This window comes from Dryas octopetala, chromosome 2 (genome assembly GCF_963921425.1).
Source record: "Dryas octopetala chromosome 2, drDryOcto1.1, whole genome shotgun sequence".
In the NCBI taxonomy this organism is placed as follows: Eukaryota; Viridiplantae; Streptophyta; class Magnoliopsida; order Rosales; family Rosaceae; genus Dryas; species Dryas octopetala.
The window spans coordinates 23820396-23836283 of record NC_141367.1 but is presented as its reverse complement, the minus strand read 5'-3'; the positions used below and the strand labels follow the sequence as shown (position 1 = coordinate 23836283).

Genomic DNA, 15888 nt, shown 5'->3' with positions numbered 1-15888 from the left:
CAGGCTTGAGAAGATCATTGACAATATTTATGTTATGTTAATTCCATGTGGGAAACCTTATTAGTGGCCCATTTAATTGCTTTTGATGAAGGTAGAGGTCATGTACTCCCTAGTTGACCATCCATTAGAGCTATACAATGGTCAATGGATCGGTCCAAAAATTACAAAACCAAATCATGTGTACCATGTACCAATGATCTCATCGAATAAATGTGAAGCTGAAGCTTCAAGTCATCATTTACCAAAAAAAAGCTTCAAGTCATCAAGTGACAAATAATGAGTGACGGAGAATATATGTGTACCATGCATGTACCAAATTGAACTTGCCACGTGGAATCCTGGTACCTGCAAGTTTCTCTATAATTAAGTTTATTTAATTTATTCTTGGCCAAAAAGAGTTTATTTAATTTCTTGAAATTAAATAATTAACACCATCAAAATTATATAATTATTCACAATTTTCAACGACCGGCCCTGAATTTCCTCTCTTTATAAAAATAGAAGTCCAATTTTACTTTATTGGAACGATTCTTTTGAATTTTTGATTTTCTAAACATATGGAGAGCCGATTCCTTTGAATTTTTAATTTTCGAAGAACATATTGTCTCCTCTCTCATGAGAAATGTGAATCATAAGGTATAATTGAATTGCTAATAACTTTAATTAAATATAACAATGTATGAACCACATAATAAAGACAAAAGTTCTTCAAATTAATATTACTGCCTTCCACTTTAATAATTTTTAAATACTGAGAATTTTATTAAGTGAATTTTGTCTTGTTAATCTATAGGTTAATTATTTGAATTTATCATCAAATATAACCTCTCTTTTTTTTTTTTTTTTTTTAAAGATTTTTCAAACATATGGAGATTTTGAATAATTTTTCTGTGTTATTCAAGGCCTATGTTGATTCCAAATGCATGGACCTCTCCAAGGAGGTTCTAACCGAATTAGCTATGAAGTAGAGGCAGCAGCAGCAGTATATTTGGCCTGTTTGATAATGCTTTTAAAATGGCTAAAAATGTTTTCAAATAGTTAAAAGTGTATTTGTTTGCATTTGACAAAAAAGTTGAAAGTGATTTTGCATTATAGAAGCACTTGAAAGCGTTTCAAACACCTACCCATGTATACATTTAAAAGAAACAGTTCAATTTTTTTGAAAAAAATTATGAGCTTAAAGCGCTTCCAATAAAAGTGCTAGCTTCCGAACAGACTCTTACTGGGTAATTTGGGTTCCAGTTTCATTATAGGTCCAGCTCATATCAGATATGTCAACCAGCCCATTAGCCCAACTACTCAGGACCCAACAACAGAAAAACTATTGGTAATTCTAAAAGGACCCCCTTCTCTCTCTCTCTCTCTCTCTCTCTCTCTCTCTCTCTCTCTCTCTCTCTCTCTGTGATTGTTTTCATGGTGGTCCTTATTGGGTTTTCTTGTTTTTGACATATGGGTTGTGTGGTTTGGTGCAGAGACTAGTGCAGCACCAGCCGACCCAGCACCCCACCTCGGAGGAGTTGAGCATTGGCAAGATTAAGTTCAAGGCTTTTGATTTGGGTGGCCACCAGATCGCTCGCAGAGTCTGGAAGGATTACTATGCTAAGGTCTTTTCTTTTTCCCTTCCCACTTAGTGTTGGATTTGTTCAACTAGTTGTTCTCAAATCTGATAGATTGCAGTTTTCAGCTCAAATATGATCTGCATATTGCTTCTATGAACTTCATGCTTGCACTATAATTCGGCGTACTTTTAATTTTGTGAATCATAATCTCTAGTTTTACTTGAGTGGCAATTATGTTTTTTGATTTCAAAATGGTATTCAATGCTATTATTTATCAAATTGGAGTGGACTCCAACCCAGCACAGGCTGTTTCAAAAGTTGAATTTTCATTTGTTTTTTATATTAACTTGTTTCTGTGTTTGTTTTCCAATTTTCTAAGCTTGGATGTGGTAAGGACAAACTATTCCCATCTACAAAACAATGTCTCTGTTAATATCGAGCTAACCATTTCAGCTTTGGTTCCTCGTCTAAATACATTTTTTCATCCCAACTATTGGGTTGGATTTCAGTAGATGGGAAAGCTGAAGTTCACACTCACTTGTTAGCATGTTTTGCCTTCATAATCCCAGACAAAATTTCCTTGTGTTTATCTGATTCATGGGAGGCAAACATTTACAATGGAGGTTTTGCTGAGAACACCTTTATGTTTTCCATGAGGTGTTTTACTAGTGCCTTTTCATACATGATGTCTATAGAAGTCCATCGTGTCTCATTATGAAACATGGGTCTCATTAAGATCATTGATTTATTTTCTTGAGCCATCTTGATTATTTATTTTATAATTTTGAGAAAAGAACAGAGTTGGTTCAACCCTTTAAACTAAAGCAACCTTGCTTCGCTGTTTCTCTTGTACTCCACATGTTTCTTTTTTATAATTTACAAGAATTTATCTTATTCTTGGCATTCAGTCTTGGCTTTTTGAAAATCACAGCATCAATGTATATGGTGTCCACATCTATGCTTCTTAGTTTTTTATTTGAATTATCTTTTAGCCATAATCCATGGAGAAGTCATTCATAGAGAAGAGTGAAAAAGAGAAGACAACCTTAAGAGATTATAGAAAGTGGGTTTTATGACTTATGGGCTATTTCAGACATTTGAAGATTTAGTTGAGGTTGTCTCTTCCCAACGGTACTAATATGCCGTGATTTTATTTTGGATCAGACTTGGGGACCTCTCCCTTCAAAAATAAGTGCCAAGTATTGCCCATCTTGCATTCAGTTTTATTTCCCTTCCATATTCCAAGTATAGACATATCATTGCTCTGTCCTCTCACTGTTTTCCTGATTGCATACCAAGTTCTGAGTTTTTTTCTGCACGAAGCTCTACTCTACCAAATATCTGAAGCGTTATAATTCCCTTTATTGCTTGAGTTTCTATTGTGTCCTGTGGCCTCTTGGTCCATATTGTTGGCCTCAATTCATGTTATCTAGTACTTTTTGTGGATTGTATTACATACCAAAGTAAATAAATGCTGCAAATTTTTTGATTCAATTTCGGTTTTCTATTGTGAACAGGTGGATGCAGTGGTTTACCTGGTTGATGCATATGACAAGGATCGCTTTGCAGAATCAAAGAAGGAGCTGGATGCTCTCCTTTCAGATGAAAGCCTGGCAAATGTTCCATTTCTGGTGCTGGGCAACAAAATTGACATTCCCTACGCTGCTTCAGAAGATGAGCTGCGCTATCATCTAGGACTGACCAATTTCACAACTGGCAAGGGAAAAGTGAATCTTATGGATTCCAGTGTCAGGCCCCTTGAGGTTTTCATGTGCAGTATCGTCCGCAAGATGGGGTATGGGGATGGCTTCAAATGGGTCTCCCAATATATAAAATAGGGACTAGAGTAGGGGGATAACATTTTGGTTCAGTATTTGTGTGGTAAGTTTTTCCTGCCAGTTTGTAGTGTGACCACAATTATAATGGAAGAAGAATTTCTTATGTGATTTTGATCAGATTGAAGGATTAACAACTCTGATAGTTTATCATTTGTCGCAATGTTCATTTTAAAATATGTGCTTCTAGAACAAGATTCAGTCATTCAGTGTGCTTATTTTCTGATAAATTCTGGCTCTTGTTAAGCAGTTTTTTTTATTCTGAATAATGTCATATTTCTTCTTCTTTGGCAATTCTTTATTGTGTAAACTATTATTTCTTTTCTAGTGATGGATTTGATTGTCTTTCACTTCTGCTAGTATTTTCTGTGGTGGTTTTGGTCAAGCAGTAAAATGTTAGAAGTTTTTCTTATCAAAAAATGGTCAGCAACTCAAAATTGAAGTTACTCTTACAATTAAGTTGGACAATACATGGGATGGGAATATGGGATATAGAATGGTTGGACTTTCACAATTAAATTAGAGTATTAGACAATACCAATTTCAAGTGGTCTAGAAGACTAAAATCTGACTATGCTGGCGTGGTGTTACAAAATTATTCAAATTATAATGATGTCACGATGACTTTTTTTATGTGTTTGGAAAAAATTGGGTGATAAATTCTTCTCAATTTTTTTTTTTGGAGACAAAAAATGATATCCTTCTGAATTTTAATTTTAATTATAACAGTAATTATGGATATAATTGTTACCGTCGCGTACAATATTTTATGTGCTTTAATCCTACTCCACGTATGCATTTTTGTCGATGAAAAGCAATGCAATCTGGCATCTACTCTACTAGTTTCAAAGTCGATGGCTTGGCTAGTTGGCTAGCACATCAGGATTCTGGACACAGCCTTATGACGCGTACCATCCAATAACATCTCTCCACGTAGGATCCCCATTCTCCAACCGGCATTTCCCAGTCACCCCTCCCTCTCCACCGGCTCCACGTCATCACCCTTTCCTCACCAAAGCAGTCACTCCTATACATATATAATCCCAGAAAATCTTTAAAAACCCAACCAAACAGAAAAAAGGATTTTCCGTCACTTTCTTTGACAATCTCGGTGCTTTCGATTTCTCCTTCGATAAAAAAGAGAAGCAAGCATGTTTCTGGTGGATTGGTTCTATGGAGTTTTGGCATCGCTAGGGCTATGGCAGAAAGAGGCTAAGATCTTGTTCTTAGGGCTTGATAATGCCGGAAAGACCACCTTGCTACACATGCTCAAAGATGAGGTACTTCTTCCTCTTCCTTTGAAAAACTAATTCAATTTATTATTTTAAACGACTGTCGTTTCGTTTTGGGGTTCAATTTAGGGTTTTTGTTGGTTGCAGAGATTAGTTCAGCACCAGCCGACTCAGTACCCGACCTCCGAGGAACTCAGTATCGGGAAGATTAAGTTCAAGGCCTTTGATTTGGGTGGACACCAGATCGCTCGCAGAGTCTGGAAGGACTATTACGCCAAGGTTTAAATCTTACTCAAAAGCTAATTCCACTTTCAATTTTATTTTATTTTGGTAATTTAGTGTTTGATTTGATTCATTCTTCAAAACTGTGGTTGCATACTTGCATGTTATAGATTTTTGATAAATAATGCGAAATTTAGAATTTTGTTTTATGTATGTATGCAATGGAATGAAACCCACTATAGGGAATAAAGAAACAATGGTGCTGTTTACCTTGGTAGTGACTAAATGAATACTTAATCCTCACCATAGTTTTGTAGTCACATCAATGGTGTGACATCCAGTGGATTTCATGTTATTTTACTCTATTCCTAGTCTTTGAATTTGTAGTTATAGGTGCAGGGTTGCAGTCAAGGGTCTGGCATTTGTGCTTATTATAATGCCAATTAGTGGGTTATTGCCAAATTGATTTTGGGTCTAAAGGTGACTCTTGAGTATCCAACAGGACAATTTTCTTAAAATGGGGCTTATGCCATGATATATTTTATTTGTCATGTGTGATGCACATATATTCATAGATATTCTGCAATCTTTTTGATTGTATAGGTGGATGCTGTAGTCTACCTGGTTGATGCTTTTGACAAGGAGAGATTTGCTGAGTCAAAAAGGGAGCTTGATGCTCTTCTCTCCGATGAGTCACTGGCAACTGTCCCATTTCTAATCTTGGGAAACAAGATCGACATACCTTATGCTGCCTCAGAGGATGAACTGCGTTACCATATGGGCCTGACTAACTTCACCACAGGAAAGGGGAAGGTCAATCTGGTCGATTCCAATGTCCGCCCCCTTGAGGTGTTCATGTGCAGCATTGTCCGCAAGATGGGGTATGGGGAAGGCTTCAAGTGGGTCTCTCAATACATCTAGTAGGCAAATGAATGGACAAAACAGCTGTATTGCAGGTTATTGAAATGACAATTCTCCTGCCACTGATACAGTGATATACTCTTCGGTAGAATTGATGTTGGCTATTTCTAAGCATAGGTGCCCCTGTAAAGTGGATAGTTGTCTTAGATAGCAGCTTTTTGCTATTCAATTTTTAGCTTCAAAAATCTAGTGTGCTTTTTCATATTATTTTTGGGTTTTTCCTATTTCAGGATAGATAAGTTGTGTTAGTTTTCTCAATATGTATTGGTAAGTAGATTGCAGAACTAATAAATATTTACAGAAGGTGTGCTCTGCTTTAATGCTTTCTTTAGTTATAACATGCTATGTATTACTCTCTCTCTCTCTCTCTCTCTCAACAAGCATTAATAGAAAAGAGCATGCACTCAGAAGAACAGACGGGCCGGCTGACAAAAATAAGCACGTCGTTCCAGATATAAGAAAACTACAGAGGTTGGAGATCAGTTCACCCAACATCTCTCTCTGGTTTTGTTGTCTGATGTATAAATTGCTTTTAAGGAGATTCCAATGTCAAGCTAGGTAGTTTGGATCGCCTATCTGGACTATTGATCAAATATAAATTTTTTAAGCATGCAGTCCAAATTCACAGTCCAATTTCAAAGTAGTGGAACGCTGACTAATTTGTTTGAGGGCGAGGAAGCAACGGAATGACACTGAATATTAACACCATCTACTTGTACTCAAAACGTTAACAAGAGCATAAAAAACAAAGAAGCATATTAAGACCAACCCATGATACAGACACTGGAACTATGACCCCTTCAAAAATCTCAAAACGGTCTGAAAGGTCAAAAGCGCAAAACTAATTATTCTAGGCATGCATTTACAAGATGTACAGGGCTACACAAGTACGGAGCTCCACCCCAGATGTTATTATTTGCCCAAGTGTCTGAACCTTGGCGAAACCCTGTCTCGATCTCGGGAATTTTCTTCAACTACCCATGTTTGTGTCAGGATCAAGAAGTTCGTCAAATTCCAGCTGCACAAGACAAGATTTTGATTGTATAATGCATCTGCAGAATTGTATTGTAACACTAAAAGAAGAATTTTTAACTAGATCACCTACCCTTGCTTCATTATGGGTCAGCTTCATCCTCCTATAATCTTCTTGTGCTTTCTTTGATCGGAACATGGCCTGAACTCGTACAACAGATCTCTCAACACGCTCTTCAGCTTGTTTCCGGCTGGCTCTGTAGAAGTCCTCTTCCGTATCACTTTCCTGCTTCTGTTCTACATTGGCCTCAATCTGGTCAACTTGAAGCCCACGAAGCCCTTTTCTTCTAAGGCGCCACCGCAAAACAACTTTCTCAAGCACTCCAACTGACCAGAGAATTTTACGGTAATGCCTCCGCACTTGGAAGGCCCGGAAAGCAGCCTGCATAAAAAGAAAATGTAATCAACCAAAATTTCCTGGAATCTAGAGAGTTAATAATTCATTACTCAATACAAATGAAGGTTGCAATTTGACCAATCAAATGTGTATGTAGTGGCAACTGATTGACACTATGTAGATTGACTAAAAAATTTGCCATTTAAATTTATCTTCCAAAAGGATTTGGTCTATCCCAGCATGTGGTTCATACTAGTTGTATACATTTGACAGCTATGCCAGAAAGAAGATAAGGGAAGAGGGTTACTTGAATTTTGATAGCTTGACGGCGCATGTTAAGAAATTCTTGACGCATCTTCCATGTACGAAACCTATATTGAATTCGGGCAGCAGCTGACATCTTTTTTCGTGTATCATAATTGCGAAAGGCATGTTGAATCTTCAATGCTGCAATTATACCACGTGCTTCATCCTCTGGAATGGAAAACTGAAGTGCTTTAGTTCGTAGTTTTAGTGAGTTCTCCCTGAAGGCAGCCTGTATTCGTGCTGCTGCATCAGCAGCTGTCCGATAAGCTGTCAATGTATCCTTTAGATATAACTCTTCCTCACTGAGGTTCTCGGAGTTCTCTGTATAGTTTGTGCTAGTTTGAAGAGATCCACTAGCATTTCCTGCCATGCTCATATCCTTGAATTGTTCTACTAAAGCCTTTTCTGAAAGATAAGCTGCTAAGCCATCATAGCCCTTCATGGATGCAAGATCAGCAGCAGTGCAACCACCAGGGTTTTCTGGAGTGGGGTCTGTGACCAAGTTTGGCTTTGCCCCCACAGATAAAAGAACCGCGACCATTTTCTCCCTGCACATGAAAGTTTTAGAATTAGGAAAACCTGCTGCAGACGTATAAGATTTACTTCCAATCTCGTCACAGAATGCATGCAAACAATGTTATTCCACGTTAATTAACTTCAAATGTATGCATGTAAAACAAACATGCACAAAATCAATATGAGCAAGAAGATAAAAACTGGTGACATAAAGCTCAAGCTCTCCTGAGTGAGGAAAAGATATAGAGTTGGAAAAGTTCTAATACAGAAGTGATAAAAGTTTAACAGGATGCAGCCAACCTAACTAGTGAAGCAGAAGATACTTTTCAAAGAATTATGCAAATTACAAAATAAAAAAATGATGATAAAACCATACCTTCCACAATAACAAATATTAATAAAAATAAAAGCATACCTTCCACAATAAGCAGCCCAATGAAGGGCTGTCCATCCACGTCTATCACGAAAGTCTAATGACAAGCCTGACCATGAAAACATGCGAACAGCCCATGCATATTCTAGAATAGCACATAAATGGATTACTCCTTGACCATGAGCATCATATTCTTTGGTTCTAGAGCTGTCAACAACTTTCTCCAACAGCCAATCCTTTAGTCTGTTTCTCAAAATGAGTTCAAACAGACCATCCTTTGCCACTGGTAACGGAATTTTGTTGTCATCAATTGACTTAATCAAATATGCCCAGCTATTACATATGTGGGAGGTTTTTTGGGAAAACTTCTTCGCTTCTTTCAGGGCATTCGGTGATACTTTACTAGATAGAATGTTAAGGTTCTTAGATTTAGAGAAAAGCAAATAAGCAAGGCGCATCTGTACTTGGAACTCCTCCCATCTGTTATCTTCTGAAGGAACTATTGGGTCACTCAACATAGGAGCACGATATTCAAAATTTAGCACTAGGCTGATGGGTTTATGGCCATCAAAACTCATAAAAATGTTTACTATTCTAGGCAAATGTGGTGGTACGAAACAGCGATACACCCCAGGCTGAACAATTTCTGCTGGAACACATATGTCGCCACAGACACAAAGTAGATTGGACTTTGCAAGATGTAAAAACTCTTGATGAAAGAAGCCAGTGATTAGAATCTGCAAAAGAATTAATTAGAGGCTAGAATTTGTGCTGAATATTACAACCTGATTGTTCAAGTTAATTAGAAGATATACTAGGTGGATCATTGCAAATCAGCACAGATCAACACCTGTCATGCCAAGATAGAGGCCTCAGAAGCAATTACAAGGACACACGTTTCAACCTTATGATCATTCTATTTTTTAAAAACTAATAAAACAACAGCAGTTCCTATTCCACCAATAATTAAGATCCAGTTTAATGCATTTATTTATTTACTATATATATAGCCATTTGGACTTAATTCTAAAATCACCTTACTTCTTATATTCCTGTACTTATGAACAAGTACATTGATCACATTCTAAATAATTCAATTTCCATGCCACATAACAAGAAATTATTTCATTAAAACTTGTTTTGATATTTTAATATTTTAATCATGTCACTGTGATGTTAGGTATATTCAATGATTCTATATGCTTGACTTGTTCAACTACTATGCAATATCTTATTATTGCCAATAAAATTAAAGGATGAATACTTCCTTCTTACCTATGAGTTATTCTCTACCTCAGTAAAGATTACTTATTGGCATTTCAAGAATATAAGATTTCATTTGTTACTCATGAATAACAAAAGGTGCACATAACATTCGATGAATATTATAGAAAATAATATGAGGAATAATATAAACCAAAGAGGAAACCTTTGTTTTTTCATTTGAAAAAGCCCAAGCAGGTGACACGTCAGTTATGTTAAATATTTGCTCAGGACCAGAAGATTGAAGACGATCCATTGCTGGAGAAGCAAATGAATCTTGAGCAGCTGAACATGAGGATTCATGTACTGGGTCATCCACTGAGCCAGGAGAGTCGGTCATGATCTGGTTTACCCATCTCCCAAAACTGTCCTGACTATGCAATCCATCATTAACCAAAATGTCCAAGGAATCACTGTTTCCCTTGGCAATAGAATTCCTTAAGACATTTGAATTGACATCACCCCCCACTGTCTGAACATAAAGATTGTCTTGAAGGTTGAAATGAATGTTATCACTCCTTGCAGTCGGATTGGTTAAATTACCAAAAGAAGAAATTTCAGCTGATAAACTGCTGGCTTCCTGAAAAGACAAACCAATTAATTGGCCACTTCACTGTTCACACAATCATTCAAAACCTCCACACACACACACACACACATGGAGGCGACCAGATAAAGACCTAAATTAGAAACTTGTATCTTAACCGTATAACTGATCTAACGATTAAATGCAAGCCATTAACTTCACTCTCATGTCAGACAGTCTGGACTGTCTCCTAGCATCCATTTGTTACACTATGTTGTTTGTCGATTGGGACATAACATTCAAGCATGATTTCACCTAATCATCAATTCTGATTAAGACTATATAGCAATAGAAACTTACTATATATTTTATATATATTGCATTTTCCTACAGCCCAGAAGTTTGAAATAAACCAATCTCTCCAAGTAGTATCATTTTACTGTCCCAAAGATGGAAATCAAAGAACTGAAACCTTTTTTTTTTACAAGTGAAGTCAGAGAACAAAAACAATACAAGAATTATACCTATAAATAATGCAAGTTGTAAGAGGTGTCTCATTGGGGGGAGGGGGGGAATGTGCTTGTTTGTGCAAAAAAATTGCAGTAGAATAATATGACAACACATACAACACATATGAAAGTATAAGAAAGAATAAAATGCCAGTGTGGAAGGACTACAACAAATGGGGGACATAAATTTAGAAGTACGAATGAATCTACTTACGCCACTTATGGAGCCATTTCCCACAACTTGATTCTGCTGTTCAAAGGATGAAACTTTGTCTGGCAACCTGTAACCACCTACAACACAAAAAAAAGGAAAAAGAAAAAAACAAAGAGAAGAATGGTTAATACTTTCCACATTCTGGCTCTAGAAAAAACTGTTATCTGGCTGCTTACCTCCTTTAGAATCATCTGTAACCAGAAGCTCATCCCAGTCAAGTGTGTTAATATCATGGAGCCTCTGTTCATGATTATTAACAGTCAAACCGTCACCAGGCTCTGTTGATCATCAACAAACCAAGGGTAAGAACCTTGTATATCCATTTTCAAGAAAAATTAGAAAAAAATACAAAAAAAAAAGTAACAACCTCAACTAAACTAGGTAAAAATTATTAAAACATTAAGAATAATGAAAAAGTAATTTTAGTTCTTCTAACTTCACTAACTAGAAATTCCATTATGGTTTGCTGAAATGAAACAGAGTATTCCAAAACAAAAGTATTATATAAGTCATCTTGCAGAAAGTTCATCTACAGTCACCTAAAAGTCCATTTTCACCAGCATAATATGCATGTTTAGCCCCAGTATCAAGTTCTTCTGAGAAAAGCCAAGGCGCAGATGGGTCAGAGACTGAACTAGAATTTGAATTCACAGGTGTGACTGGAGAACCCTGCAACTGTATCATAAGCCAACAACAGCCCAATATAAGGTCAGAAGATCTAGTTAGTTATTGAAAAGAATGGCACAAAAAATTGGTTTTACAGATTGCTAAGTGCTGCCACTTATGCATGAAGTTATTCCCAAGTTCTTACTTTATTTATCATAAAATAAGATATCTTCCGGTGCCTAAGACAATTTTTCAGAAGCCAGTGTACAATATTTCTTCCTGGAACGGAAGAAACTATGTGGCTAGAGTGTACAGTGTCTATAAAATTAGGATTATATGTTTGCACTACACTTAAACTAATTGCTTTAAAACAAGTTTAAACTGAAAATTTCTGAAAAATAATAAAATAATAAGCATTTAAATATCTGAGACTGCAATAATAGACAATTATTCATGCTCTGAAAGGGAGCATCAATATTCCGAAATTGCTTCATCTAGAAGTAACATTGAAAAGGAAAACAGTGGATGAGCTACAAATAGAAAGAAAAAAAAAAAAAGCACCTCCTGTGTTTCACGGTAATGAACAAGGACTATGTGCTCTAGACTCCTGCAACAAGAATAACAACGAAACTGTCAATAAGAACACTATGATTCACTCATGAATCCACATAAACAGTAATTATTACATACTTATCAAGCAGCCAATAACACCTCCGGACAAAGGTTGGGCTATCCTCGCCATGTGCATAGTATACATGAATCCTTTCTTCATTACCAACCTGAACCATTAAAACAAATGACAAAATTTGATAGAACTGACAATGATCATTCCATGGCAAACTAAGCTACAATTCTCAAGCTGAAAGGTGTAAATAGAACATGTTGTAACAGAGAGAATCATTTGGCACATATGGGACGAAGAAAACAACTATAAGAGAGAACAACAAACACCATTTCCTTACACCCTGTCAATCAAAACAGTGAACATTTAGAAACAATTAAGATGGTAAGAAACAGATTAACAAACAAAAAAGTTACAAAAAGGAAAAATCAAGACACATGAGGCCACTGGTTGGAGCATGGGTGCAAAAGATGCAATTCAACCAAGTTTTGATTAATGAAATTGTGCAGTCAATAAAATTACTGGCAACTTTTAAAGCATGAAGCACTTTATAGGAAATTGCCATGAGACAAGTTTCAATGGAGCCTTTTTAATAATCAATCCCAACTTTTTGGGGTTGGTTAAAAAGTTGATATTCAACAATATGCAGGGCCATCTCTTTTATTAAGTTATAAGATGTTATTTCTCTATGAATTATAATCCCAGCATTGATACGGTCACAGAAAACATTCGATGTTACCATGACAATTACAAACCTTAGAAAACAACGTTAGAAGTGTTGGGAAAAGACCACTGATTCACGAAGCAACAATAAGTCATGTAAATATGTTATGCCAAATAGCACCTTAGAGGGAAGAAAAAATATAAAATATAAAATACAAAAAACAAACACTCACTTTCAAATGTTCATGAGCTTCTTTAACTGTCTTCCCGTCTTTTTTCTTCTTCCAGTTATGACCATCTTTCCTGAAGTTTCTAAGCATCTTACGGTCAAACAATACTATAGTGCCACCTGTTACATTAAGAAAAACATACCCAAACAGACAAGACAACAGCTTCAGTATTCACATAATTTCCTGTCAAAGTTAACACCAGCAGAAGCTGTATGTCATGTGCGTAAAGTTCATCAAAACAACACAGGAAATATGTTTCTCTGTCACCAATTGATTGAACTACAGCTATAAGAACTATTAATTCATGATAATGATTGCATAACATATATTTACTTTTGGGTAAGTTCACCGGCTTGACATTGATGGCAAAATTCTTGTAATTATAGAGTACTGCATGAATTTCATTTGGGCGGAGCCATCTTGCTTTGGCTTCCTCCATAATAGTCCCAACATCCAAATCTGTGCACAAACCAAGAACCCACAACAAGACAAATGAGCAAGGGAAATTATATCCTGGTAAATAATGTACTCAGTACCATATTAAATCATGAAATCTGATCAAAATGCACTGTCATTATTAAAACTGCAATAAAAATACTTCTTATCGCTTTTATTCATGCAAATTTCGCTTTGGAATTCACTGGAAGCACTTCCTAAAGGAAAATCCAAGCTCTCATGCTCTTGCTTCCATTGGATAAGTAAATTACTTTCAAAAAAGAGCAATCCAAAGCTAAAATTTACTTTCTTTCAAGAATAAAACCAATCACTTTCCAAGATACACCAAATTAAGCATACAAAAAGTAACAAAAATTCTATTTAAAAAAAGGGTACTTCATCAATCGTCGTACCTTGCAATGTATGGAACCCATGAATCTCTGAACCCACGAGCTGCTTTTCCATTCTCAAAAAACCTTTACGAAATCCCAATAATTCTTCTCACTCAAAGCTTAAACCCAAACAAAGACACATTCAACTATTCAAGTAATAATAATTTCTCAAAATTAAAAAACTTACTATCAGAAATATTGAAAACGATCAAAAACCGAAAACAAAATCAACGAAGCTGAAAATTACCTTATTAAAATTAATTGAAAGAAGGTTGTTGGGAGCTCCAGCAGTGTCTGTAGTCTGAAGACTGAAAGCCTCTATGATTGTCAGTTTTTCGTAAAATTAAAAGGCACCAAATGAAGCTGACAAGAAAACAATTGTAAAAGCAAGGACTTTTTGCTTTTCCTGGTTAAAAAAAAACCGGTAGATACAAAAAATGAAAAATGCACAGGACAGGTCAGGTCAGCTGGTTCGGTTTTCTCTACTCTGCAAGGCGGTGCAGGATAGCAATACTGCGGTGGCGGATAGTAGCCGTCTGATTCGGCTGATTTTAGGCCGTTGATTGAAACGACTGATCTTTAGTTTTTTTTTTTAGTTTTTTGGTCGAATTATTGATCTTTAGTTGGAACCCGCCAAAGTAAATGGGTATTTATGTCCTTTTCAGTTTTCTCTTTTTTTAAAACGGATCAATTCAAAATTGTATTTATGAGAGATTTCCTTAATTTACCGATGTCTTAACACGATCTGATGCTAGTGGAGCCGCCGTCGATTTCTTTGACCAAATTTGAACCAGGCACAACCTTTTGTGCTGATTTTATTTTGACAATGAAGAAGTCGATCACATTCAATTCACACGCTTAGGAAAGGCGTGTGTGTTTCATGATTCGTAGTACCGACTACTACCGACGTTGTTTTGTACTTGTGTGTGCACTGTACTACTACTAGGTGCTAAGTTTCACTGTCCGACTCTTCCGGATTGTATTGCTCAATTTGCTCTTAACCGGGTACGCAGTACAGGCTACAGACATAAAACATCGATTGTTCAACGCATTTGTTATATATATTGACACACGTATGCTTTACGGGACCCACTGTGAATTATGATGGGCCCTCCTCATCTTCTTTTTCTCCTTTTCAAACCCTAGGGCTTGACTGATGTGTCAGTCAGTCAATGTATACATATCAAAAGTCCGCAACAAATAATACCACTAGACTAGAGGCAGCAAAAAAAACGTTTATATCTCTCTCTCATTACGTAATAAAATAAATAAGGAAAAAATTTACAAATAAAACACATACTTTGATAGTTGTTTCATTTCAAGACATTAATTTTGATTCGTGTTAATGAAAGACACATACTTTTATTTTGTGTCAATTAAGAACCATATTTTTTTTAATTTTTATCTCAACTTTGGCCTGACATTGAACTCATCAAAACTCTACCAAATTTAGCAAATTTATACTTGGTTTAAAGTTATGCATCTCTTCTTTACAACCATATAAAGATCACTCAAATCGGACATCTACAACTCCAGATAATTGGCCCAAAAGTAGGATACCTGAAATTGTCATATCGGACCTCTGAGAAAAAATTTAAAAAATCAAATAATTTCGAGTATCCTACTTTGGGGCCGATTATCTGAAATTGTAGAAATCCGATTTGGGTGATTTTTATATGGTTGTAAAGAGGAGATGCATATCTTTAAACCAAGTATAAGTTTGCTAAATTTGGTGGAGTTTTGATGGGTCCAACGTCAGGCCAAAGTTGTGATAAAAATTGAAAAAAATATGGTCCTTAATTGACACAAAATGAAAGTATGTGTCTTTCATTAACACAAAGCAAAATTAATGTCCTGAAATAAAACAACCATCAAAGTATGTGTCATGTTTGTAAAATTTTCCCAATAAATAAACACATATACTCGTTCCATAAAAGATTTTCTCGAGAAGTACTTCCTTATAATAAGGATAGTGACAGTGATGTGGCACCACAAATACCTCATGTGTTTATCTCCTTCATTACGAGTTATGTGTTAATATATTTTATATGTTTATTTCTCTCATAATATATGTATAAATCTTAAGTGTTTATTT

General features: G+C 35.9%; 2 protein-coding genes, 1 non-coding gene and 1 pseudogene across 5 annotated transcripts; 3 read left to right on the top strand and 1 right to left on the bottom strand.

Annotated features, from left to right (window-relative positions):
* The first annotated feature begins 1412 nt into the window (after positions 1 to 1412).
* On the top strand, positions 1413 to 3744 carry LOC147294406 (small COPII coat GTPase SAR1A pseudogene; annotated as a pseudogene). Its single transcript, XR_015120245.1, has 2 exons — positions 1413 to 1604; positions 3077 to 3744. The product of XR_015120245.1 is annotated as a small COPII coat GTPase SAR1A pseudogene (transcript).
* Positions 2122 to 2245, top strand: LOC147294407 (small nucleolar RNA snoR83). The gene has a single exon (XR_015120984.1). It is a non-coding gene; the product is annotated as a small nucleolar RNA snoR83 (small nucleolar RNA).
* A 703-nt stretch (positions 3745 to 4447) lies between the features above and the next one.
* Positions 4448 to 6107, top strand: LOC147294405 (small COPII coat GTPase SAR1A). The gene is made up of 3 exons (XM_086233674.1): positions 4448 to 4674; positions 4774 to 4905; positions 5452 to 6107. Exons 1-3 carry the CDS (start codon positions 4546 to 4548, stop codon positions 5767 to 5769), a joined length of 579 nt encoding a protein of 192 aa, XP_086089800.1. The 5' UTR covers positions 4448 to 4545; the 3' UTR covers positions 5770 to 6107.
* A 340-nt stretch (positions 6108 to 6447) lies between these two features.
* Positions 6448 to 14187, bottom strand: LOC147294404 (calmodulin-binding transcription activator). 2 transcript variants are annotated; one of them, XM_086233672.1, is made up of 14 exons: positions 14041 to 14187; positions 13815 to 13912; positions 13300 to 13425; positions 12970 to 13085; positions 12142 to 12230; positions 12013 to 12058; positions 11385 to 11520; positions 11022 to 11123; positions 10846 to 10922; positions 9763 to 10176; positions 8376 to 9070; positions 7446 to 7992; positions 6875 to 7183; positions 6448 to 6787 (listed from the first exon to the last, which is right to left on the bottom strand). In XM_086233672.1, exons 2-14 carry the CDS (start codon positions 13864 to 13866, stop codon positions 6740 to 6742), a joined length of 2757 nt encoding a protein of 918 aa, XP_086089798.1. In that variant the 5' UTR covers positions 13867 to 13912; positions 14041 to 14187; the 3' UTR covers positions 6448 to 6739. The 2 variants fall into 2 exon arrangements, with proteins under 2 accessions (XP_086089798.1, XP_086089799.1); XM_086233673.1 differs by having other exon boundaries at positions 11385 to 11514.
* Between the last annotated feature and the right edge of the window lie 1701 nt (positions 14188 to 15888).